The 24,774-nt window shown below is 45.4% G+C and overlaps 1 protein-coding gene across 1 annotated transcript in view; it reads right to left on the reverse strand.

Moving 5' to 3' along the window:
* Nucleotides 1-16,103: 16,103 nt before the first annotated feature.
* DNAJC15 (DnaJ heat shock protein family (Hsp40) member C15) overlaps nucleotides 16,104-24,774 on the reverse strand; it is a 237,573-nt gene continuing 228,902 nt past the window's right edge. Inside the window, exon 7 of the mRNA XM_086933441.1 lies at nucleotides 16,104-17,405. Within this exon, the coding sequence (XP_086789567.1) occupies nucleotides 17,335-17,405 (71 nt within the window). The 3' untranslated portion in view covers nucleotides 16,104-17,334. The remainder of the gene's footprint in view (nucleotides 17,406-24,774) is intronic.

The following is a 24,774-nucleotide window of genomic DNA, read 5'->3' on the forward strand; positions in this document are numbered from 1 at the left end:
CCCGTAGAGACGGTTAGAAATCTAGGCGTTATGCTGGATTCCGACCTCTCCGGTAAGACCCAAGTCAATAAAATAACAGGAAAATGCTTTGGCATATTAAAAGTTCTCCGCAAGGAGGAGCTACGCGGGCATCCAAGATGGTCGCGTGAGCAGAGAGCTCCTGAGACCCGCGTCGCCCTTCTTGATTTATCCTTCGGCTATCCTGGTCACTTCGACGGGCTTTTGAAGTGCTACTCTTACTGATACTGTCGATCTTTTTTTGGCCGAGATCGGACTTCGGGGACCATTTTTACATTGTCTCTAACTTCCTGGCCTAACCCCGGACGGGACCGGGGTCTCTGTTGCCTTGGATGGCCGAGCAGTAATGCAACAACAACGGCTGCCTGGCATTTGCTTCACCGATGGTGTGCCACTTTCACTTTCGGTTTCTAGCCCTCTCGTGTCCTGACTCCCTGTGACCCGCTACTTCATACTGGTCTGCTGCTTTCACTGGCAACACTCTTTTTCGCGGTGCCGGCTAGGTGGCCCGCGACGATTTCTTGCAAAAACCAGACTTTTGGGGTCGAGACTCGTCGACATTCATCTGCACCCGGGTTGTCCCCGTGAGGTGCTGAATTCAACATGGCGACGAAACCCGAGATGGAGAAGCGCAGGAAGACCAATGGGGGGTCGGTCAAGTCCAACATGATCGAACGCTATACGCAACCAAGAGGTTCCCCCAGTGCTGCCAGCCGTGGCTTAGAAGACCCGAAGACGGACATGGCGACTTCCTCGGAAGTGTCCCTTCAGGACCTACTGGCCGCCATTGCGGGACTCAAGGCCGATATGAGTCAGCAGTATGAGGCCATCGTGTCGAAGATTGACAGGGTGGCGGTTGATGTTACTCTTATTCGTGCCGACCTGGCCAAGACAAACGAGAGGGTCAAGGCGTTGGACCTGAAGGCATCGAGTTTGGTGACGGACATGGCGGAAGCGCAGTCGGAGATTGGGAATTTACGTTCCTCGCAAGACCTGTTGTTCAAACGCATGGAGGACTACGACAATAGGGCCCGGCGGAACAACATTCGCCTAGTCGGAGTGCCGGAGGATAATGGTGCTGCCTCGATCGATCTACTGGTTGAGGAGCTAATTGTCGCTAAACTCGCTCCCGCAGGCCTCAGCAAGTTCTTTGCGGTCGAGCGTGCCTATCGCTTCCCAGGTGGACAGGTAAAGCCGGGGGGTCCCCCGAGGCCTATCATTGCTAGGCTGTTTCACTTTCGGGACAGAGACGCCATCCTTCAGGCCGCCCGCAAGCACGGCCCGTTGAAGTTCGATAATAACTCTGTCTCGATTTATCCTGACTTCACTCCTCAAGTGCAACGGCAACGTTCTGGATTCCTTGGAGTAAAGCGTCGCTTGAGGGATTTGGGACTAAAATATGCTATGTTGTTTCCTGCTCGCCTGCGGATTGAATACAGGGAACGTGCCTATTTCGTCGATCAACCAGATAGTGCCAGTGACTGGTTAGACTCACTGCCAAAAGATGACACCGAGAGCGGAGGCCCCGGAGGCGCGGATGGTGGTGCAACGGCCCAGGACTGAATTGGGGCCCCTGAGGTCCGGCTTTGGACTGTGAACTCTACAGAGTAACTTATATTGTATGCTTTATGATTATGCCCGTGGTGGGGCGGGTTCGGGTGGTTACTCCCTTCCTCCTCGGGGGTTTCTTTGTGTAGATCAGATGGGGCGACAGGCACACTGCAGTTTGGGGTGGCTCTTTAGTCAGCAGGGGTGCAGGATGGGGGGTGTTGTAACGGGTTCTCGGTTGGGGGGTGGTTGGTGGGGACTTGGTTGTGTTGTGTGTTTCTTGTTCTTCCTTTTTCATGGTACATTACTGATTGCGTACATCCTTGACCTGGTGTTCCGGGAGGGGGTTGGGTTGGGTCGATCTTCTTGGGATGGGGGGGGGGTGATATGAAGGTTCTTTCTTGGAACGTCAATGGTTTGGGTGACAGAATTAAACGTGGCATTGTGTTACAATTTATAAGGCGCCATGCCCCTGATGTTGTGTTGCTCCAAGAAACCCATTTGATTGATAATGCCTGTAAAGCTCTCGACCGTCGGGGCTACCGGTTGGTCGCCCACGCTGGTTTCACGTCTGGCTCCCGGGGAGTGGGTATAATGGTTAAATCCTCCTTGGCCCTTGAGATTGATGATGTCACCCTAGACGATCGGGGACGCTATGCTACTGTCTCGGGGAGATGGGAAGGGAAGCTAATTGTGATAGTGGCTGTGTATATTCCCCCGGGGCTGCAGGCGACCACATATGCTGATCTTGGCAAGACTCTTCTTGGTCTCCCCGATGGTCTACTGATCATGGGTGGGGATTTTAACTCTGTGATGTCTGGTGATTGTGATCGACTGCCCCCTAGAGTTCTGCCGCAGTCCCAGATGTGGCTCACTGACATGGCCGAAACTTTTGGTCTGGTGGATGTTTGGCGTTCGCTGCACCCCACCCAGACGCAGTATACTTTCCACTCTGGTGCACATGGCAGCCTCTCGAGGATAGACTACTTTTTCATGCTGACCTCTACCCTATCCTTGGTGCGGGAAGTTAGTCATCTCCCCCAGGGTATTTCAGACCATTCCCCTTTGCTGATTGAGGTCTCTGTGGGTGGTCTTCCTGGTAACAGAGTTCCCCCTGTCCCGCCCTGACACTTTCGGAACCCCCGGCTCCGCTCAGATTTGGTGAAGGCTATTGATTGTTATTTCGATGAGAATGTGGGTTCGGTAACCTCCCCTACGGTTCTCTGGGAGGCCTTTAAAACGGTCATACGGGGATCCGCACTGTCTCTTATTGCAGCTGAACGGAAAACTAGGAGGGAAGCCGTGCTGGCCCTTGAGACCGAAATTACTGCACTTGAAAGTGAGCTGGGTGGGGATGACACGCCTGCGCTTCTACACACTCTGGAATTGAAGCAGGCGGATTACAAAGCTTGTGTGACTGATGCTGCTAAGTTGATGCGTGCAAATCAGCTGGGTCGTTTGTATGATGTGGGTGACAAGGCTAGTAAACTCCTTGCGTGGCTGGATAAGGCTGAAAGAATGAATCGTGTGGTGCCCGTCATTACCCGTGGGTCTGGTGAATGTGTGTCTGACCCCGGTGAGATTGTTGACTGTTTCGTGGACCATTTTCGAAAGGTTTATACCCCAGTGAGTGATCGAGATGAGGCTGACTCCCGTTTACTGTTGCGTGATATTGCTCTTCCTTGTGTCTCGGAGGAGGAGGGACTGGCTCTGGAGGCTCCCTTTACGGTGGACGAGATTGCCCTCGCTATCAGATCCTTGCGCTCGGGTAGGGCGATGGGGCCTAATGGTTTGCCTATCGAACTCTACAAACTTCGTCCGGACAAAATGGACGCCCATCTGCGGACCATGTTCCTTGACGCATTTGAGGCTGGAGTCCTTCCGCTTGAACAGCGCCTGGCCACCATAGTGGTCATTTATAAGGATGGCAAGCCTCGCGATCGCTGTACCTCCTGCCGCCCCATTTCCTTGCTGAACGCGGAACCCAAAATCTTTGCCAAGGTTCTGGCCAATCGATTGTTGACGGTGATCTGTGACCCGATTCATCCGGACCAATCCGGCTTCATACCCCATCGGAACACGGCCCTTAACCTGCGTAGACTTCATGGTGTTCTCGCGAGAGCTGCAACTCTCGCTGAGCCAGCGGTGGTGGCCTCCCTGGACGCTACAATGGCTTTCAACACCATTGAATGGCCTCATCTGTGGGCGGCCCTTTCCATATTTGGCTTTGGCCCTAACTTCATTGCGTGGGTGAGGCTCCTGTATGAGCAACCACTGGCTCAAGTTGTGGTGAATGGCAGAAGCTCTGACCCATTTCCGTTGGGACGCGGCACCCGTCAGGGGTGTCCGCTTTCCCCACTTCTGTTTGCGCTGGCGCTTGAGCCCCTTGCGGCATGGCTCCGGTGGGAACCATCGATTAAAGGGATCCGGTGGGCGCCGGATTTGGAAGATCGCGTCTCACTCTACGCCGACGACATCCTTCTTTATTTTACTTCCCCCCAAAAGTCATTGAACGTGCTTTTTGACGTTCTCACATCCTTTGGTAAGAACTCCGGATTGATTATCAATTGGACCAAATCCTGTGTTTATGTCATAGCGGGGGTGTTGCCGCCGCTGCCCCGTAGGTTTCCAATTCAGGTGGCAGACGATGGTTTCAAATATTTGGGGATCTATGTCTCCACGGTTTCCGCGGTGCGATATGATCGGAATCTTTATGCTCCCCTCCGTCGCCTTAAGCAGGATGTGAGGCGGTGGCGTGAATTGCCCTTGTCCCCGATGGGGCGAGCGGCACTTTTCAAAATGATGTCGCTCCCTAGATTTCTCTATGTGTTGCAGAATTTCTTCGACCCGGTCCCCGCTCGCTATTTTCGTGAGATCGAAAGCCTACAGCGGCAATTGATTTGGGACGGACGTGCCCGTATCGCATTATCTAAACTCACACTCCCCTGGTACGACGGTGGTATCGCTTTACCAGATATTAAGCGATATTACTGGGCCTCGCAATTAAGCGCAATTAACCACGTAACATATTCATCAGAATCCGCTCCTGCTTTTGCCCTGGACAAATTCCTACTGCCCGGTGGCAATTTCAATAGGGCTTTGTATTCGAAGTCACCAATCCGTCTCCTTACTGGTCCCACGAAGTGTGCGGTGCGTGCCTGGAAGGATGCGACTGTGGCTACGGGCTGGAGTGGCAAATTGACGCGTATGACTCCACTGTATGACTCTGATCGACTGGGCAACCTTTGGCGGACGAAAGGGTTTGACAGATGGGATATGATTGGGATTAGTAAGGTGGAGGATCTTTGGGCCAGGGGCTCTGTGAAGTCCTTCGAAGCCCTAAAACTGGAATATCAGCTTGATGATAAGGAGTATTTTCGGTATATGCAGGTTCGGCATGCCTTATCCTCAGCCTTTCCCCCTGGGACTGATATTCCCCAATCATCTCCGCTGGAGGATCGTATCCTCGATGGCCATGTCCCTGACAGCACGATTTCGTTAATATATAAGAAACTTATTAACAACAGGGCTGACCTGCTGGGGAAGCTTCGTGCCTCCTGGACGGCAGATGGGCTCGAATTAGACGACGAGGATTGGCAGTCGGCTGTCTCTTCCCCTAAAGAGATTGCTATCCCGGCCCGGCTTCGTTTTGTCCAACTAAAGATCCTCCACCGTGTGTATGTGACCGGTATGCGTCTGGTGCGAATGGGGCTTGCGACGGATGGACTATGTAGACGTGGTTGTGGTATGGATGGTACTTTTCTTCATGTCTTGTGGGAATGCCCGGCTGTCTCGGCCTTCTGGTCCAGGGTGCATGATGTGATGGGACGTGTTACTGGAGTCCCCCTCCTTCCTGAGGCACGGCGCTGCCTACTCAATGTGTGGGAGCCTACGGATTGTACGGCTGCCCAGACATTCTGGGTCACTCTTGGCAACATGGTTGCCAAGAGGGACATAGCTCAACTCTGGGGCTCCACCAGACCACCAAGGCTCAGTGCCTGGAAAGACAACATGGACTGGTGCATGTTTCGAGAGAAGACGGTGTACGAGGCACGGGGTCGTCCTAAAAAGTGGTCCAGGGTTTGGGCGCAATGGAACGCGTACCGTGGTGATATCTGTTCCCCTCCACTTGATTATGACGATACTATCCCCTCCTCCCCACGATTGGCGTTTCCTTCTTATTTCCTATATTACTCATATCTTATCCTTCCTCCATGATCACCCCCCCACGTTAGACTTGCTCCTGTGTATATATACTTCTTCCCCTTCCCCCCCCCCCTCCTGTGAACCTTGCCAGTATAATGCCATGTGTTTGTTTTTGTTGTTTTTATCTCGACAAAATTATAAAATTAAACCTTTGCTATTCTTTGGTTATTGTATTGTGCACCACGTCATAAAGAACGCTCAGTGGCCGCCTCTATTGCGTATTGTCTTTCTTTATTCTTTTAATATTTGTCATAGCGGCCGGCCCGATGGGGTTGTAGGCAGACGCTGTGTATCGTGCATTTGATAAATAAAGGTTTAAAAAAAAAACAAACAAAAAAAAAAAAGTTCTCCGCAAGGTACTTGACCTTCTTCCCACCGAAGCCAGGAAAACCATAGTCCATGCTCTGATAACACCTCATCTGGACTATGGAAATGCCCTCCTGATAGGTCTCAGCCAGAAGGGCCTTCACCAATTACAATGTGTATAAAACACAGCAGCCCGACTGGTGCTCGGTCTCTCAAGAAAAACATCTACCAAAGCTGCCTTATCCAAACTCCATTGGCTCCCTATTAACGAGAGAATTAAATTCAAGACCCTTTGCTATGCCCACCGTATCGCTCAGAACAAGGGCCCCAATTACCTGAAAAGTCTTCTCACCATCCACCGCCCGACTAGAGACCTAAGATCATCAGGCATGATGTTATTTAAACTTCCCCGAATCACAAGAGCTAAAATGGGAGGTAAATCCTTCCGTTATCTGGCCACAAAATATTGGAATGCACTACCACTCCACCTGCGGATGGAACCTTCCGAAATGAGATTTAGGGCAAAATTAAAAACTCATCTGTTCCCTAGCAAGTAACTCTTCTGCTGACCTCCACGACACTACTCCTCTGGATTTGTTTTGTTTTAGCAGTTAGCGCGGGGACACACAGTTTTGTGCAGCCAGGCGCTTTATAAACGTTTTATTATTATTTTTATTATTATTATCCAAATACGCCTCATTCCACCACAGGCAAGTGTCCGGCAAACCCTCATGCTGGGCAGGCCAGTGCGTACTCGATTGCACTGATGAACTCACCCGAGGGTACTATGTATCCTGACACTGGTCATGAAGAGATTGCCGCCGTGGACAGAACAAAGAAAGGAAAGATGAAGAGTTACGCAGATGACCGCAGGAAAGCCACCCCTGTCTCGATCCAGGACGTGGACTGGGTGCTGGTGCGGCAAGACCAACAGAGTAAGACTGGCTGCAGAAAGACTGACTGCAGCTACCAGGAGACTCCGCTGAGGGTCACCAAGCAGAAAGGAACTATGATCACTGCCGAAACAAATGGTAGGAGAGTCACCAGGAACGTGACGCAATTCAGGAAGTGCAATCCCGGTGTCAGAGAACTATTGGCTGAACCAGTCTCTGAGGATTCAAGAGCTGAGGCACCATCCGGTAGTGGTCCATCGTCACTGCTGGTCCCTGATGGACGAGAGCCCGATAACCCCGACATTCAGTTGCGTCCCAGACGGACCATTAGAAAACCGTCACGTCTCATTGAAGAACTGTAAGTGAGATGTCCAGTGACGTGAAAGAAGAGGAGCTGATGTACCTTTGTGGGTTTGTTGTTTTTCTCTTACAGAGGGGGGAGATGTGATACCGTGAAGGCAGGGGCACCAGGACCTGCGCGTTGAGCAGGGTAGAGGCGGGCGGAAAGGGAATCTGTGCAGTTGGGATAGGGAGCGGGAACAGGGCAGACAAGGAATAAAGCAGTTGCAACGTCCCCATGAGTCCGTGTCGTCTGTGACCACCCCAGACACTTCTGCCCCTAAGTCCGCAATTCCTGCACTGCAGTTACTGCCGACCAAATCCTTTCGTGATCGTCGTGGCACCGCTCCCCGAGGTAGAATAGGTGGACTGAGCTGGCAGTGGGGTGCCTTATAATCCCCCAAACCCCATTCATTTCTGCAGCGGCTTCCCAATTGGGGGGGGTTGAACCAATACCTGGCCCTACCATTGGCCATGTGTTCCAGCGCCCTTTCCTTGGCGTGCTAACTGTTTGGGGAGCACCCCCCTCATCACCTTTGTCTCTGGCCACGCTGAGGTGTCCACAACAGATTTCTCGGGTCCCTGGAGGCTGTTATGGCGGTGGCCCATGAGGCCACCTTTGGGGGCGGCCTCTGCAATTTCATTCATTACCGATTTTCACAGGTTTTCAAGAACTTACTAACCGACCACAATCCATTCAAACCCACACATTCCATCCTTTTTAGGACTGGCTTGACAAAGTAGCTGTCTGCAAGGCCTGTTGTTTTCAGTGTACCGATGTGTCTTTCTTCATTCCCTCTCAGTCGCAACAAAATAGAATTTGCTTGCATATTATTATAGAACAGCCTTGTAGCAGCTATCGCCGCCACAGGACATGGTAGACTAGAGTTATTCTTTTTTCACTGGTGTGGAAATTAGTGTTTTATGTACTTGCACTACAGACTACCAATGTGGTCTAATTTAGAATTAGTATAGGATTCTTTAGAGTTAGCATCTATGAGGCCAATTGAAAACCAAGACGACTTCGATTTTGCCACTGCAAGATTAAATTCATTGTTTTGGTGCAATGAAATTTTGGAACCACTTTGGGAGTGAGCTTTTTACCTGTATCCCTTTTCAGGTTATTAAGACTCCAAAGTGTCTTGTCAGTACTTCAAACTTCAAGGGCAGTATTTTCCAAACTTTTTACAATCACAACCCACTTTCTGATACCAAGCTTTAACCCCTTGTGTGCTCAGGACGGCAGTGCGAACACCGCTGATTCCCGAGCGCAGCGCGAACTCCATGCCTGTGCGCAACAATTAATTAGTGGGCAGAGTTCGGGCGGCCCCCGGCCGTCCTCTGCACACACCTACCATGACGTAGGACAGCCGGGGGCTGTCCTGAGCACGCAAGGGGTTACGCCCCCTAATTAAGTCCCCGCACGACAGAGGAATTCGCGCCGCGGGGAAGGGGTTAATGGACATGAGGTGGGCGAGCTTTTGGTAGTGCACTGTAATTTATAAACAGTACTTTTTCCATTAAATATAAATGATAATATGAGGAAAACGGGTTTCAGTGTATATTTATTATTTCTGCATCAGCAAGTTAAGTGTCTTGATTTGTACTGAACCTATTAAAATCTTTTGTTTCCTTCACACTTCAGAATTACAAAAAAGTGCTTAATTTTTACTTTCTTAACTGCTAAATGCATACAATTCAATTACAAGTATTTACATTTTGTTGTGTGTTAGGAAAACTAATACCCTACAGCCTTTCCTTCCAGTCTTAATCCACACAAGAAGGGTGTCACATAATTCACTTTGTAAACACCATTCCTCATGTTAAAAAAAAATAAGTAGCAGAAGACTTAATAGGACATTTGACCTGTCGTTGTAGTGCAGCAAATGTGGAAAGATAAATACAGAATTTAAAGCCATCTTCATTTATTGCTTTGACTTTCATGACCCACCAGAAATCGGCTCATTACTCACCAGTGGGTTGAGACCTACAGATTGGGAAACACTTCTCAAAGGAATCACTTTCCTGAATTGAAATTCCTAATTTCATATGTACCCCTATGTAATTATTCTGTATCTTGAATAGCCTCAAGGGTTTCAAGGGCCTCAGAGATGATGGCATCCTCAATGATAGCTCTAATACTTTGAAACAATGTTTTCAGAAAAGTAGTCATGTGTTGCTTGCTTACTACGAAATAGCTTTGCTTCAATAGGTGCCACCTAAGGCTCTACTGTTGTGCAAAAAACACACTTCTCAGACACTTCAGTACCATAATTTTAATTCTCTTTAATTTACTGGTGGGAAATGATCCTTCAGCTTTACCTCCTGTCAGCATTCATCAGATTTTCATGTTCACCTACATGAACTGCAACTCCTGATCTTCCTGATTATTCAAGATGAGATCTGGCAAGGTATCAAAAGGCTTCCGTGACGAGAATGTCTGATACTGCTAGAGGTAGACTTTTCACTGAAGATACTAAAAGTAACATATTTAAAGAAGATAACACCAACTTCCAACCAGTCCTCATTGAGGGGAAGCTGAAAATCTTGATGTTGAGTGAGTACCTGAAACTTAACCTTGCTGCAGTTGACACAATGTGGTCTTTGTTGGACTTCTCATTATTGAAGATCTCAAGGTCAATGTTCTCAATACCTGTTGAAATCTTTGTAGCGGAGCATACTGACGACGATGATGAAGCAGATTTTCTTGACATTAAGACATCCCATGTGGACACTACCATGGCTCTGGTGACTCGGGAGTATGCAGGGTGTTAAGTAACAATTGGAGAGCAGACTGTCCATTACTGAGACTGGGAAGAGGTGTCTCAAAGATTTAGTATCCTTTAGAACAAAGTGTTTTAAAGACTGCGTACTAGAAGAAGATAATTATATTCAGAGAAAATGGCCTCTTAAATTCCAAAGGCACTATTGAGAAACCAGCAATCTCCATATACCTCTAATCTCTTGTTAGGTGTTTTATGTTTTTGTTTTCCCTCTCTCTCAGTGAAATGAAGGATGCTTGCACTTTTGCACCACAAGAGACCTATCTATAAAGCCAGGAGAATGTACACTTGGGTAGAATATCTTATGTAAGTAATACACAAACCTTCTTTTGCCTGACTGAATGATCATAGAGGAGACCTTTTTCCATATATTGCAGACACACATGAAAATTGCAAGTGTAGCCAGGAAGAGAATGTTGACCCTCTCTTTGCATTTTGGAAATATAATCCAGCTGTGCTTTACTCTTTCTGCTGCGTTGTTTGCAATTCATCTTAGCAGGAAACAAATATTTACAGGGCCAAACCTCAGAAAAACTCAACATCCTTCTGGAGTCCCAAATAAAATATACCAAAATGCATCAATACATAGCTGCACTAACTGTGTTTCTAAGTAAAATGTTCCCTTCAATGTATTTTCTGAAAAATTAGCAAAGCTCAAAATGAGAACAAAAGAATCCCAAATGGCTGCCCTGAGAAAGTTTGGAGCCTACCTGTTCACTGTCTTAATAAGGAAGCAGACGAAAATCAAGTGGGTGGCCAATAGCTTTTAAATTAGTTTTAAAGTTTTCTAAAAGTGTTGTGCATTTGTGTACCAAGGATTTCATGCATGAAGTTGGGTACACAATGCATGTGAATCAATTAAAAAGAAACTGATGAAGAAGGAAAAACATATTTTAGGTCACAGACTAATGCAAAAGAGACTTCTGACTTGGATAAATATTTAGCTACATTGGTCTTCTGTGGATTGTGTTTTTTTCCTAAAGGTCCCAGTGGAATATTAGAAAGTTGTTGATGACATAAGAGCATGTAGAGTATAATCCAGTACCTCAGAACATTTTACTTTAGAATGAATATGACAAACGGAAGTCTACTTTTTATGTCTCGCCGAGCCAAAGTGCATGCGTTGCTCTGCGAGAGTTAAGTAAGGGCTTTCAAAAATGCTCCCAAAGTCTGCAGGCGGATCGGGTACAGTGCATGTGCGTGCGCACCATTTGTCCGCCTGCAGCCTTTGGGAGGACTTTCGCGGCCGCTTTGATGTTCTTAGTGAGCTGCGTGGCCACTGAGAACATCAAAGCGGCCGCAAAAGTGCTCACCATTTGCCAACCCCTCCCTTATCCCACTTCCTGCTTGTTTTTTTTCTTCGTTTTCTGTTCTGGCTCAGGCCCGAAAATTCTTCCACTGACTGAGTTGATTTGTTTGCATGGGGTTTTCCCCAAAGCTTCATAGTGAAGCAAATGCGTGTGTTTCCCACCTCAGAATAGCTGAGAGGACATTATGGGTCTCCACTGTGCAGATGTTACTGATTTTAAGCCAGTGCTGTCATATGAATCTTAATTGCTATTATTTCATTGGCAGTGGTGCACAGTTTGCCATTGCTTCAGCATATATATGTTGTTCTGCCAATATGTGCCGAAGACGGGTTTACCTGGGCTGCACAGTCTCGTTTTCTTCTGGTCATTCCCCACCCAGCACCCTGCCATCCCGTGTTGTCGCAATTAAATGCTCTATAATGGTTTATTTAGAAGATGTGCTTTTGTTTCTGTTTCTTGAAGGGAATGCCGTCAGAAAGCTGGTTTATTCATCCTTTTTTTGCACCAAGACTTCCTTTTGCTCGTTACCAGGCAAAACAAAGGCAAAGCATTCTCACCCCTTTGAAGCCCTCCAACCCCCAACAATAACACCATTCCCTTTTTTTGATCCAAAGAATTGATTCTTTTAGGGGAAAGTAACCAGTGGATAAAAAACGTGATGTTTGTTTTTCCAGGAACGTAGTCTGTTGCGCTCTGCTTACGCGAGAAAAGAACATTGTAATGCCCCACTGTACACCGATAAAGTAAATACATGTGCAACTACCAAACGCTGCATTGCTGTGGGCAGACTCCACGTGTCACAGATAGTCTTCACATGCTCATGCATGAGCCCATTACTCATAATCTCAAGTTGTCAACGTAAGGGACACGTTGCTGAAAGCATGTTCTCACCAAATATTGTTGAAGCTCTTAGTTCAAAGGAAATTTGAATCGTCCAGGGCCCCCTGCATATCACCCCATCACTAGATGTTGAACACGTATCAATGGTTAGCTACTAAAAGGCTCTCCTTAATTTGCTTTCATAATTAAGCTATGTCTTGCAGACAACAGCAGCCTACAATCTCAGTTCTTTTTACATAGTTTAAGATTGCACTTTCACTTCTGCTAGCTTACATACGCCTCTGTACAATGGGAGCTTGTGTCTCTGATAGGCTCAGTCAAATTCCTGTCTTTTCTAAATTGCAGTTACTCGAGTTTTTGCTCTGAGTTGAGGTGTTGCACAACGAGTGGCTTGTATGGGGGATTATAGTGTGTGAAGCGGTCAGGAAAGTTCAGTGTTTTATTGCAACTCTAAACAGGGGGCAACGCTTAAAGATCTGTTCGATTTATGGTGAGCAGTGCACAGCTGCTGCAAGTAAGGCAGGACAACCCAGAAAGGAGCTATAAATATTAGGGAACACTTTGATGAAATAGAAAGAAAAAACCTCAATCCAAGCGTAGTCTTAAACTGTACAATCAATGTCACATTATATAGTTGTGGTGCAAAAAGCATGCAAGCATACAAACTTAAGGAAAATAGCAAGGATCTATAAACGGGCTGTTTTTTGTACAGTTTTTGGTGTGTCATTTTCAATTAGTTGCAGAGGTTGAGAATAATCTGCTTGACATTTGCTTACAGTTACACTTGCAGACAGGACATACACATGCCCTGAAGCAATTTGTTTCACTGGCTCCAAAGCAGGCCTTTCATACTTATCTATCTCACCATCTCTTAGACAACAGGAATTAGCAGCTAAAAGCTAACCATTCCGGACTGACTTTCAGCCACATGCTGTGACTATTTCCACTTTCCTATCAACTTGTAAGTCGACCTTTCCTCTCTGGGAATTGTCCTCCAAGGTTGTTTTTATTCGGTACTGCGTCAGAAGGGGTAACTACCGCAGCTTTTTCTGGATCTCCGGACTGTATTTTCATGGCATGGTCCTGAGGCGAATATTAATCGGCAAATATGTTAACAGTTGTGTTATGTGCTAGTTCTCTCTTGCTAAAGTTTCAATTTCTTGCCCCCATCAGTCTTCTTGGTGCTGCTCTCGTAGTACATCTCAAGTGTAATTCTACATCGTTAACAAAGTTTACACATCAGCACCAGCTTTCTTTATTCAGTTTCCAATTAAACTGGCAAGTGTTTAAAGACTGACGCCATCTAGCGTAATTTGCTAAAATTGCACTTTTAGCAAATTCACGCCTGTGGACTTTTCAAAACTTCTGGTGATCGACTGGATGTGAGAGCTATTGGCTTTGTTAATGTCTTTTACCCATGCCAGCCAAGAGCACACAATTTAAGAAGGTAACCCGTGATTTATCCTTGTTTTCTGGGTTTCCGAAGCAGAACTGTAAATGGTTCAAACCGAATCCTTTTCCTCCCTGCCCACCCTCAGGAGTGATCTCAATGCGAGCAGCAAGCACCGGTATAATAAATAATTGCTAAATGTTGCAATCATATGGGAAAATGTAACAGTCTTTGTTTAAAGGGGATCCCAAAAGTGCTACCCAGTCTTTGATTGCTGGCTACAAGCATGAGTGCATGTGCGGCCATCTGCTTTTCCTGCATTCTTTGGTGTCATGGCGCCTCTCACACCTGCCCCTCCCTCTCCCTCACCACAGAGCAGCCTCAGGCTCAAATTCCTGAATGCCTCACATCCGAGACTTAATTCGGGGGTACTCAGAGGGTGGTGTACTACAACGAAAGGCCAGATCACCCGTGGAAAGCGAAGCACTAAGAGGAGCCTGTACCGAAAGGCCAATGCCTTCTGATTCAACAAGAGAGCTTGCTGTCCTGGGTTCTACAACTTATGCCACTGTGCACGGACAACAACACGAAGTCCTGGTTTCCAACCCGTCCCACACTGCGAAAACTAGCATGACGTGGGCGGTACTGGCACATTGCCCAGGGGTATAAAACGCCCACTTTATATAGGAATCCGCCACTCCCCCTCTCTGACACCACACACACACACACAGCCACACACACAACCACACACACATACAACCACACAACCACACACAACCACAGATAACCACACAACCACAGATAACCACACAACCACACACAACCACATACACACAATCGCACACAACCACACACATACACACAACCACATGCACACAGCCACAGCCACACATACAACTACACATACACACAACCACACACACACACACACCCACACACAACCACACACACAACCACACACACACACACACACACACACACACAACCACACACACAACCACACAGTCAGTGCACACATTCACCAGGCACAGACACACCAGCGGTCAGTGCATGCTTCCACCAGGCACACACCACCAGCCGTCAGTGCATGCTTTCACCAGGCACACACACACCACCAGCCGTCAGTACACACTTTTACCAGGCACGCACACACCACCAGCTGTCAATTCACGCTTTCACCAGACACACACACACCACCAGCCGTCAGTGCACGCTTTCAACAGGCACACACACACCACCAGCCATCAGTGCACGCTTTTACCAGGCACACACACCACCAGCCGTCAGTGCACGCTTTTACCAGGCACACACCACCAGCCGTCAGTGCACGCTTCCACCAGGCACACTTCCACCAGGCACACACGCCATCAGTGCACACATCAATTGTTAACGCATCCACAATTAACTATTGTAGCAATCGAAGAATGGCACACTTTACTTTTAAACATATTCATCTAAAGCGCAGCATGCCACCAATGCTACAAAAATGAAGACACATTTTTTTGGCCAACAATTAACAGACTTTTGTTGCAATTGGTGTTGCAATATTTAGCAATGCCAATAGCTCAAACGTAATTAATGCGAGACCTATTGCATTGCAAATGCTTGTTTCTAATGTGTCCACCATGCATGGCAGAAAAACATAGACAAATTAAGTGATCTCTTTGTGGACCCAGACAAACCCACTTCATACTCCATCTCAGGCAACTCCACTGGCTCCCCATACAGAAGAGATGTCAATTCAATCTACTGACCAACACACACTAGGCTCTAAAAAACCAAGGACCCGCCTACATTAACCACTGCCTGAACTTCCACCAACCGTTGAGAAGACTACACTCTGCCTCCCATTTACTTGCCCACACTTCGCGCCTCTACCGAAGCAGAAGTGGAGGACGCTCCTTCTCCCACATCAAAGCAAAGGCCTGAAACAGCCTACCCATGCGACTCCAGACCATCACCTCACTTCAGGAAGATCCAAATGGGCCTCAAGACCTGGTTGATTGAATAAGCATCATGTACCCGCAAGCGCCTGGATACCCTACTGGGTGATCAGCCGCGCTTTATAAATCCTGATTGATCGATTGAAGAAGGAATTTGTGAGTAAAAGTCAGCCTGGTGTTCCTCATTGGATGCAAAGACCTGACTTCATCAAAAAAAGTCGGCAATTAACGGCAAATTATCCCTTATCCCTCCACCCTCCCCATAATACAGTATTTAAGAGTTTCAATGTAACATCAATGTACCAGGGAGAATGCAAAACACACAAGACATTTTTATAGAGATGCAGATCCTCCGCAAATGAGTTGGAACCTACTGTTTGTAAGGGTTTCCAGGTCACCTTATTTTTACCGTGTGATATTGGCTCTTTACTGGGGGAATAAAACCGAAATCATGTGTCACAGTGACACCGTGTGAGTTGAAAGGCCCCCAACTTGTACAGTACCTGTATTGCATGACATGCTCGAAAGATTTTTACTGTACATCCTTTTATTGATATAATCAGCAGAATGTTGTTGTTTCAACAGAATACATAGACAAACTATCAATAAATAGATCTTCATGACTTTAAGAAGCAAAATACAGTTAACAAACATTTTTCAAATTAATTACCATGCATGCTTCACAAACTTTGGTTTGTACTTTCGCAGAATAAATAACAAATTTACAGGTAGATGCATCAAGCATTTTTGCGAGCGCAAACGGTCCGAATCGCAAAATTCCGCCGTTTGCACCCGCAAAAATGGCATTTGAGATTCATCAAGGGTTCATGCACTCGCAATTTAAGAATTCGCAAATAATTGCGAGTTCTCAAATTGCGATTGCATTTAAGGAATCGCAATTTGCGATTCCTTAAATGCAATGCAGGAATCCTTCCAAGATTGCGAATTCGCAATGTGGGGCCGCTATTTACCGCAAAGTCAAACTACGTGGTAAATAGCAAAAACTTAGAAATATGCACTTTAGTGCATTTTTCTAAGTTGTATGTTACACACATGTCCTTGGGAAATGTGTGTGCGCAACACCAGTAAACATTACCATTTCAGGGGTGCAACAGGGTGTCTTTTGGACACCCTGGCACCCTTGAAATTGAGGCACATTTGCAATTTGCTAATTGCGATTCGCAAATAAGGAATGACCCCCCATATGCCTTTAGGCCCATAGGAATGAATGGGAAAGCCATTCCTTATTTGCGATTCGCAATTAGCGAATCGCAAATAAGGAATCAGTAGAAATCGCAAATAATATTGCAATTCCTACATGCATCCCGTTTAATAGCGATTCCTTAAAATTCGCTATTAAGGATTCGCAAAACATAACTTTGATGCATGTGGGGAATAATCACATATGTCTGCGATATAATAATTTAATCAGTAAATTTAACTAACCTTTTAACAAAATGCTATTTTTAAATAGGTTTAAAAAAACAAAGTATTGCCGTCAGGAAAAGTGACATTTTCAGTACTCAGATGAATACAAGCAAAAACCTGCACCTTTTAGAGCTGTGGCAAAGTATTTAAAATCATAAACATAGTACAACTATTCGTAGTCATATCTTTAAATCTGCGTTTTATGGTCCTTTCTATACATTTGTACATAAATGGGGACCGAAGTGAATAATTGGGCGTTATAAAACATTTAATTCACGGTTACATTCGACGAAGAATTGTTCCTCGGGGTGATGGAAGTGTCATCCAAGGTCACTGGTTAGTGCTGGATTCGAGCATGTCCTTGGCTTCATTTATTTTTGTAGCTAAATATGGAGATCCTCCTGCAACCAGAAAGAAAACATAAATTGTCTTGACATTTACATAGCAGAAAAATATATAGCTCTAGTTTTATAAATGGGACTGGACTATATCATTACTAAAATTGTAATCACTCATACAGTTTTGTGCTGTGTCAAATGCGTTTACAGTTTGAAAAGGTCAGCTAATAAAAAAAAATATGCACAACACTCTAAAAGTTACAAAATGACATTTGAGAGAGCAAAAAAACACATGCTTTCTCAAAGGAGATTGCTTTTAAAATAGTTGACATCGGTAGAAATATATCTGATGTTGACATCTGTAGAGCAAAAAGATAAACGCTTCGTATGCACACTGCTGATTTGCATCATGTGGTAAGAAATGTGTTTTATTTGTGACTCAAAAACTGGAATAGCAGAATAATCAATGAAAATTGGGCACATTATTATGCGAAAACGTTTCAAGCCAACCCATAAAAAATACTCCCCGAGTTCAAAAGAATATGTCCTAATTTTACCCCGAATTCCTGTGCTTGAATTGCAAGCCAAAAACGAACCATACTAAAGCTGTTTACAAAAGATATGCCTTTGCTCCTAATTTGGAACGATGTCATTGCTTCACGCCCCATCAAACAGAGTGACTATACTTCAGTAATCTCTCGGTGTGCGACTGTCTTAACTCTTCCCTCACGCGCCTACCATCTGCCTACAGCTGCTGCTAATTGAAATGCAAGGCCTGCATTAGTGATTCCTGATCACAGGAAAGTGACACGCCACATACAAATAAGGCTCCAAGAGCCGTGTGTGCAGTTTAGCATGTGCATATGTTTCTCGTCTTAAATGTTAATTTAGAAAACGGAATAGTTTATTTATAAGGAACAGGCAACTATGTCAAGGTGTGCACAAGTAACTCCTTTACCGCAGAAACCACTGAACATATTGTTAAATGTACTGCTTACACCAGCTTGAGGTAATATAGCGCTAATTATTAAGCACTGCGTGTGGTAATATAGCGCTAATTATAAACGTGCCGCCTAGAACTGTGTGTGGTAATATAGCGCTAATTATAAACATGCGGCCTAGACTCGCGTATGGTAATATAGCGCTAATTATAAACGTGCCACCTAGACCTGCGTATGGTAATATAGCGCTAATTATAAACATGCGGCCTAGACTGGCGTATGGTAATATAGCGCTAATTATAAACGTGCCACCTAGACCTGCGTATGGTAATATAGCGCTAATTATAAACGTGCTGCCTAGATCAGCTTGAGGTAATATAGCGCTAATTATAAAGCACTGCCTACACCAGTTTGTGGTAATATAGCGCTAATTATAAAGCACTGCCAACACCAGTTTGTGGTAATATAGCGCTATTTATAAAGCACTGCCTACACCAGTTTGTGGTAATATAGCGCTAATTATAAAGCATTGCCTACACCAGTTTGTGGTAATATAGCGCTAATTATAAAGCATTGCCTGCCTAGATCAGCGTGTGGTAGGTAATATAGCCCTAATTAGAAAGCACTGTCTACACCAACTTGTGGTAATATAGTGCTAATTATAAAGCACTGCCTATAACTGCATGTGGTAATATAGCGCTAATTATAAATGTGCCACCTAGACCTGCGTATGTTAATATAGCTCTAATTATAAACGTGCCGCCTAGTACGGAGTGTGGTAATATAGTGCTAATTATAAAGCACTGCCTAGAACTGCGTGTGTAATGTGGCACTAATTATAAACGTGCTGCCTAGATCAGCTTGTGGTAATATAGCGCTAATTATAAAGCTCTGCCCAGAACTGCGTGTGGTAATATGGCGCTAATTATAAACGTGCTGCTTAGACCTGCGTGTGGTAATATAGCGCTAATTATAAAGCACTACCTAGAGCAGCTTGTGGTAATATAGCGCTAATTATAAAGGCACTGCCTAGACCTGTGTGTGGCAATAAAGTGCTGATTATAAAGTACTGTCTAGACCAGCTTGTGGTAATATAGTACTAATTATAGAGCACTGACTAGACCAGCTTGTGGTAATATAGCGCTAATTATAAAGCACTGCCTAGGCTAGAGTTGTGTCAGTGGCAAATCACATTACAGTCTGTAGATCCAGGTTATAACCTCATGCGCGCGGGCCGTTTTCCCGCTGTGCGCTGAGTTTTTAAAAAAAACGCGCTACATGACGAGCTCAGCTCGTCATGAGCGTACGACAGGCGTAACTCATGACAAGCTGAGCTCGTCATGAGCGTCGAAGGGGTTAATGATACTGTGAAAGAGAAGATTGGCCAGACAAAACTTAAAACTTTTCGTCCTATTTCGCTTCTGCCGGTCCCAGCGAAGATTTTAGAATCTTATCTGAAGTCTCACTTAAGTGCCTATTTGAGGGACCACCAAATTTTGGATGGCTCTCAACATGGGTTCAGAAGATGTCATAGCACGGAAACTGCTCTCACTGCGGTATTTGACAATATACGGGCACAGGTGGATGCAGGGCATACCACCCTGCTAATTTTACTTGATCTTACCGCAGCGTTTGATACAGTCTCCTCTGAGACTTGTGGAGCGTCTCAGAGAGATAGGTGTTGGGGGCTCGCCTTGGATCTTCTTGCCTCCTTTCTTAGTGAGCAGTCTCAAACAGTAAAATTGGGAAGCTTCTACTCGGATCCTGCCTCCCTTGTTTGCGGAGTGCCCCAGGGCTCTTCGCCGAGCCCTACCTTGTTTAATATCTATGTGGCCCGCTTGCAAGGGCGGTGAAATCGTTTGGGCTGCATGTGTTGTCATATGCGGACGACACTCAAATAATGGTGTCCATCACACATAATGTCAGTGACTCCTTTGTAATTTTAAAAACTGCATGCAAGCAGTCTGGTCATGGATGGTACAAAACTATCTACAATTGAATGGCGAGAAAACGGAGATCCTGATCTTTGGGGACAAGCTAGATACCTGGTAAGGGGAGTGGTGGCCCGATTCCCTGTGCACTTGCCCAACTCCCGAATCCCATGGTAAAAACTTGGGAGCTGTGGTTGACAATTCCCTTTCTTTGAATCTGCAGGTCTCCAGGACAGTGGCTACCTGCTGTGGGCTTATTAGGCTCATAAGGAAAATTTCACAGTTCCTTTCATTTGCTGCCCGCAAAAAGTGGTTGTTGCACTAATACTGTCCAGATTGGACTGTTGCAAAGCCCTTTATTTGGGCATCAAAAAAGGACAGCTGCATCGCTTGCAGCTGGTGCAGAATGCCGCTGCAAGGTTGGTGATGGACCTACCCAAACATCACTCAGTCTCGTCTTCCCTTCTGTCGCTGCACTGGCTCCCTGTGGATCGCAGAATTATGTTTAAAACCCTCTGCCTCACTTATAACGCCTACTATAGCCTGGGTCCGGTGGGCATTATGGCCTTATTCCAACATTATGCTCCCTCGAGGAATCTCAGGTCAGCAAGCAAAAATCTCCTCACGTTCCCTAGGTTTAAAAGGATGAGATGGGGTGGGAGAGCTTTTTCAATTGCTGCTAACTTGTGGAATTCTCTCCCTGATGAACTTTCGGGGCAACGATCTCACACAATCTTTCGAAAGACCTTAAAGACCTGGTTGGTCCCAGAAAGGCTGGATTGAGTGTGATCTTGTCTGCCTGCATACCGTTCTGCATTTAGCGCCTTGATGCCCATGGGCTAAGTTTGTGCTTTAAAAGCCGTTTATTCATTCATTCATTCATTGGTCTAACACATGGGTACTCAAAAACCTTTTCCCAGGGGCCGAAAGGTGTGGTCTGTGATGTGACTGAGGGTTGTATTGAGGCCAGTGGGGTGAGGTCGGGCTAGGAGGTGTGGGGGCATTGGTGGTAAGGTGGGTGTAGGGAAAGCAAAGCATATACATCTAGTTGCTGAATTGCACAATGTGAAACCAGAAAAGTTGTGATTGATAGCGGCTTCCCCGCTTTAACAAATTGTGTGATCCTAGGTAATAGTTTAATTTCACTTTCCTGTATTTTTCTTTATTATCACATGTATGAGGGCCTCGAAATACATGACTTCAGGATGCACGGATACAAAACCTTCTTCTGTGTTTGATTTAATAAACTATAATGTCTTGTACAATAGGAACCAAGGTCACCCAAAGAGTGAACATAACAACTAACCTGCCTCTTTAGTTCACTATTGGCATTGTTGTCAGGGTGGGAGGGGGGAGAACTAATGTTTAAAATTTTTCACTTTATAATAATACTTCTCAATGACCTAAAAATTATCTGCTGTACTAAAGTGAAAAGGTTGTGCATGATAATTAAATATACTTTTAAATCTTGAGGAAACTATCATATTTTTATGCTTTTGCTGCAAGATGGCTTTACAATGAAGGTTCTCCTAAAGGTAAGTGGTGAATGGCTCAATAGTTTCTTCCTTTCCTTAACACCAATTAACTTTCAAATAAATGCTTGCCTGTTTATTTAACATTGTTCTTATTGTTAGCATCTCTCTAGTAAACAGCAGTCGAGGGCTGCTGTACACCAGGGGGCCGCATGTAAAGGCCCGGAGGGCCATATGCAGACCGCGGACGTACTTTGAGTATCAATGGTCTAACAACACAAATGGTACGGGGAAGGGCAAAGAATATTATTGCTATTGTATACCCTTCTTCAAGACCCTTGGACGTCACCCTCTCATACCGTCAGAAGGGACGCTGGGAATTGCAGTGCATGGCAGTGCAGACTTTGTCTCAACTCCTTAAATACCAGCTCGGCTTCCCCTTAAATAAGTACATTTTCTCTTCCTCTACATCAATGATAGTCATACAGAGTAGAAAGCAAGGAGGGTAAGTTAGTTAGCAGGCATGGGTCCTCAGAATACAAGACATATAACCAAAACAGGTGCCTCGTTTTTGTATGCTGATGTTATTGTGCTCCTAAAATAGGACCCCAGGTGCCCTGTAGAGGAGTCGGAACTTTGTAGAAAACCACTTCGATGTAAATCACGTTCCTGGGGCTGCAATGTGAATCCGATTGGAGAAGAAGGGTGCAGTTCAATGCCAAGAAGGGACCTGTTGGGATCCTGGCTGCTGGCCTTGCCGGATTCAACTGAGGGCATCTTAGAGGACTTCGAGTGGTTCACTTCTCGTTTTCATTAAATTAATATAAGATTCCCTTTCAAATTTAATATGTTTCTTGTACTTAATGTCTACACTTTCACTTAGAACTTTTGCACTTCTCATCCTACCAATATTTTCTCACTGTCTCTTCACTAACAATGACATCTTCCCGTAAGTCACCTAGATGCTTTATCTACTCATCTCAACTTCCACTCTTTTCTCTGCAAAAGCTTACATCTACTTTTCCTTCATTTCCTTTCCATCTCTCATCTCCCCACTCCACCTCTCATATATTATCCGTTCGCTGAAAATGCTTGGTTCTCACACCGGGAAAATACTAACCCCAAAGATCAATGTCAACCCGGTCACTCAATGCACCGTTGTATCGGCAACACACATCCACCTCTTATTTAAAGTCGCATTCTGGAGACAATGATCAAAAATTGGCTTGATGAAGCATATGGATATCCCAACCTTTTCAACCCGATGGCAATAATATTTCTAGATACAACGGTAATAATAAGCCAATCCATTAGAGAGGAGGTGAACATTACCCCTGAATATATCCACCAGATTTGTACTTGAACTACAGCAGCACCTGAACCTACAGTGGTCCTTTCATATTAGCCTTCAGAAAGGCTTATCTGGCTAATATACGGAGCAGAGTTCCATGAAGCTTGGAATAAAACATATTTTGATGGTGTATTTGCTATACTTTAGATTAAGGGCAGTCATGCTGCTTGGTGCAGTGTGTCAAGATACAATGTGACAACCATCTCGAAAGTATCAAACTATTATTTCTATACTATCAAGATTGTCATCATGTTGCCTAACGTAGTGGCACAGGGATTGAGAGATTTGGACAGTGGAAAACTGAGATGGGTTGACACTTCAACGAAGCGCCACTACAACAGTCTGTGACGAGACCTGGATATTATAGGACTGCAACCATGAGCAGTACAGGGATGTTGTACAATACCCGCTAGTCGCTGCTTTTGAAATTACGGATATCTGGTAAATCTTTCCATCTTGAGTCACTTGTGACTTAGATAACCACTGTTCTCCCCAACTGGAATTGTGCTTCCCGTTGTCTTGTACTGACACTGTCCTACACAGGACTTCATTTGGTCTTGTGAGAGACATTACGCGGTCATGTTTTATCCCTTCCTATGTGATATTTCACCTTATATTATCCTGCCAAGACGTTGTTCTATCCCATATTTTGTTTGGTACTGTCTTCTGCAAGACTGTAGCTGTTTTTTGCAAGACTTTAACCTGTCGTATTCTGTTCTGTGTGAGTCTTTATCATTCTGTACTAGGTCTATCTGGATAGCTCTTGTTAAGGGCTGATTTGTCAGTGGCGGTGACCAGAAGTTGTAAAAAGGAAATCCGTTTACAGGAGGAAGCCTTTGGACCACAAACGTGCCATCCATACTTAATATTTCCTGCTCTCATTACTGGCACACAGGCTCAATACATTCTGTATGCAGCCACCGGCCCCATACTGATCTACTGTAGGAATTTGCAGGGTGAAAGGGTGTTGGTTTGATCTCACCTGTTCCAAACAATGCATTTGCAGATACCATCTGTGCCACTGGAAACATGGTCAATGGGACAAAAAGACAAACATGGTCAGACAAGGAGATACTAACCTGGGAACAAGAAGGCATTAACGCCAACTACAGGCAGCCACAGACACTAGACCAAGGAAACATGTACTCTGGAATACGGAGACATGGACATAAACAGCAAAGCACAAACAATGGAACAAGAGAGGCACATACAGTAGGACGTGATTCATGGACCCTAGGGCCGTCAAACAATTTAGTAGGGATACATGTACACTGGTACAGATAGATAGAGATCCTAGAACATAGCAACAAGGCTGTTAAAAAAGGAGGCAAAGACATTTGGACAGGGAGACATAGGAAGATTAGTAGACTGGGGGGTGGGTACATTGGACATGGCTAAAACTGGGTCAGAGACATTAAGACCAAGACAAGGAAAAAGGGCACTGGGGACAGATCGACAGAGATATCTAGCCAACAACATCAAGTAATAACAATATTAACACTGGCGTAGGGCCTATTAAGGACATTAGGAAATGAATACATGGATAATGGATAAAGGGAACACTGACAATTGGACATGGAGACAGACACTGGGCCAGAAAAGCACAGACACTGTGGCAGGGAGACGTGAATGCTGGAAAAAGAATGCCCAGACACAGAGAGGGAGATCACGACAATGGACAGGGAGAAACAAACATCGGATTATGAAGACACAGACAGATGGGCAGGGCAGCAAAGC

This window comes from Lissotriton vulgaris, chromosome 8 (assembly GCF_964263255.1).
Source record: "Lissotriton vulgaris chromosome 8, aLisVul1.2, whole genome shotgun sequence".
Classification (NCBI taxonomy): Eukaryota; Metazoa; Chordata; class Amphibia; order Caudata; family Salamandridae; genus Lissotriton; species Lissotriton vulgaris.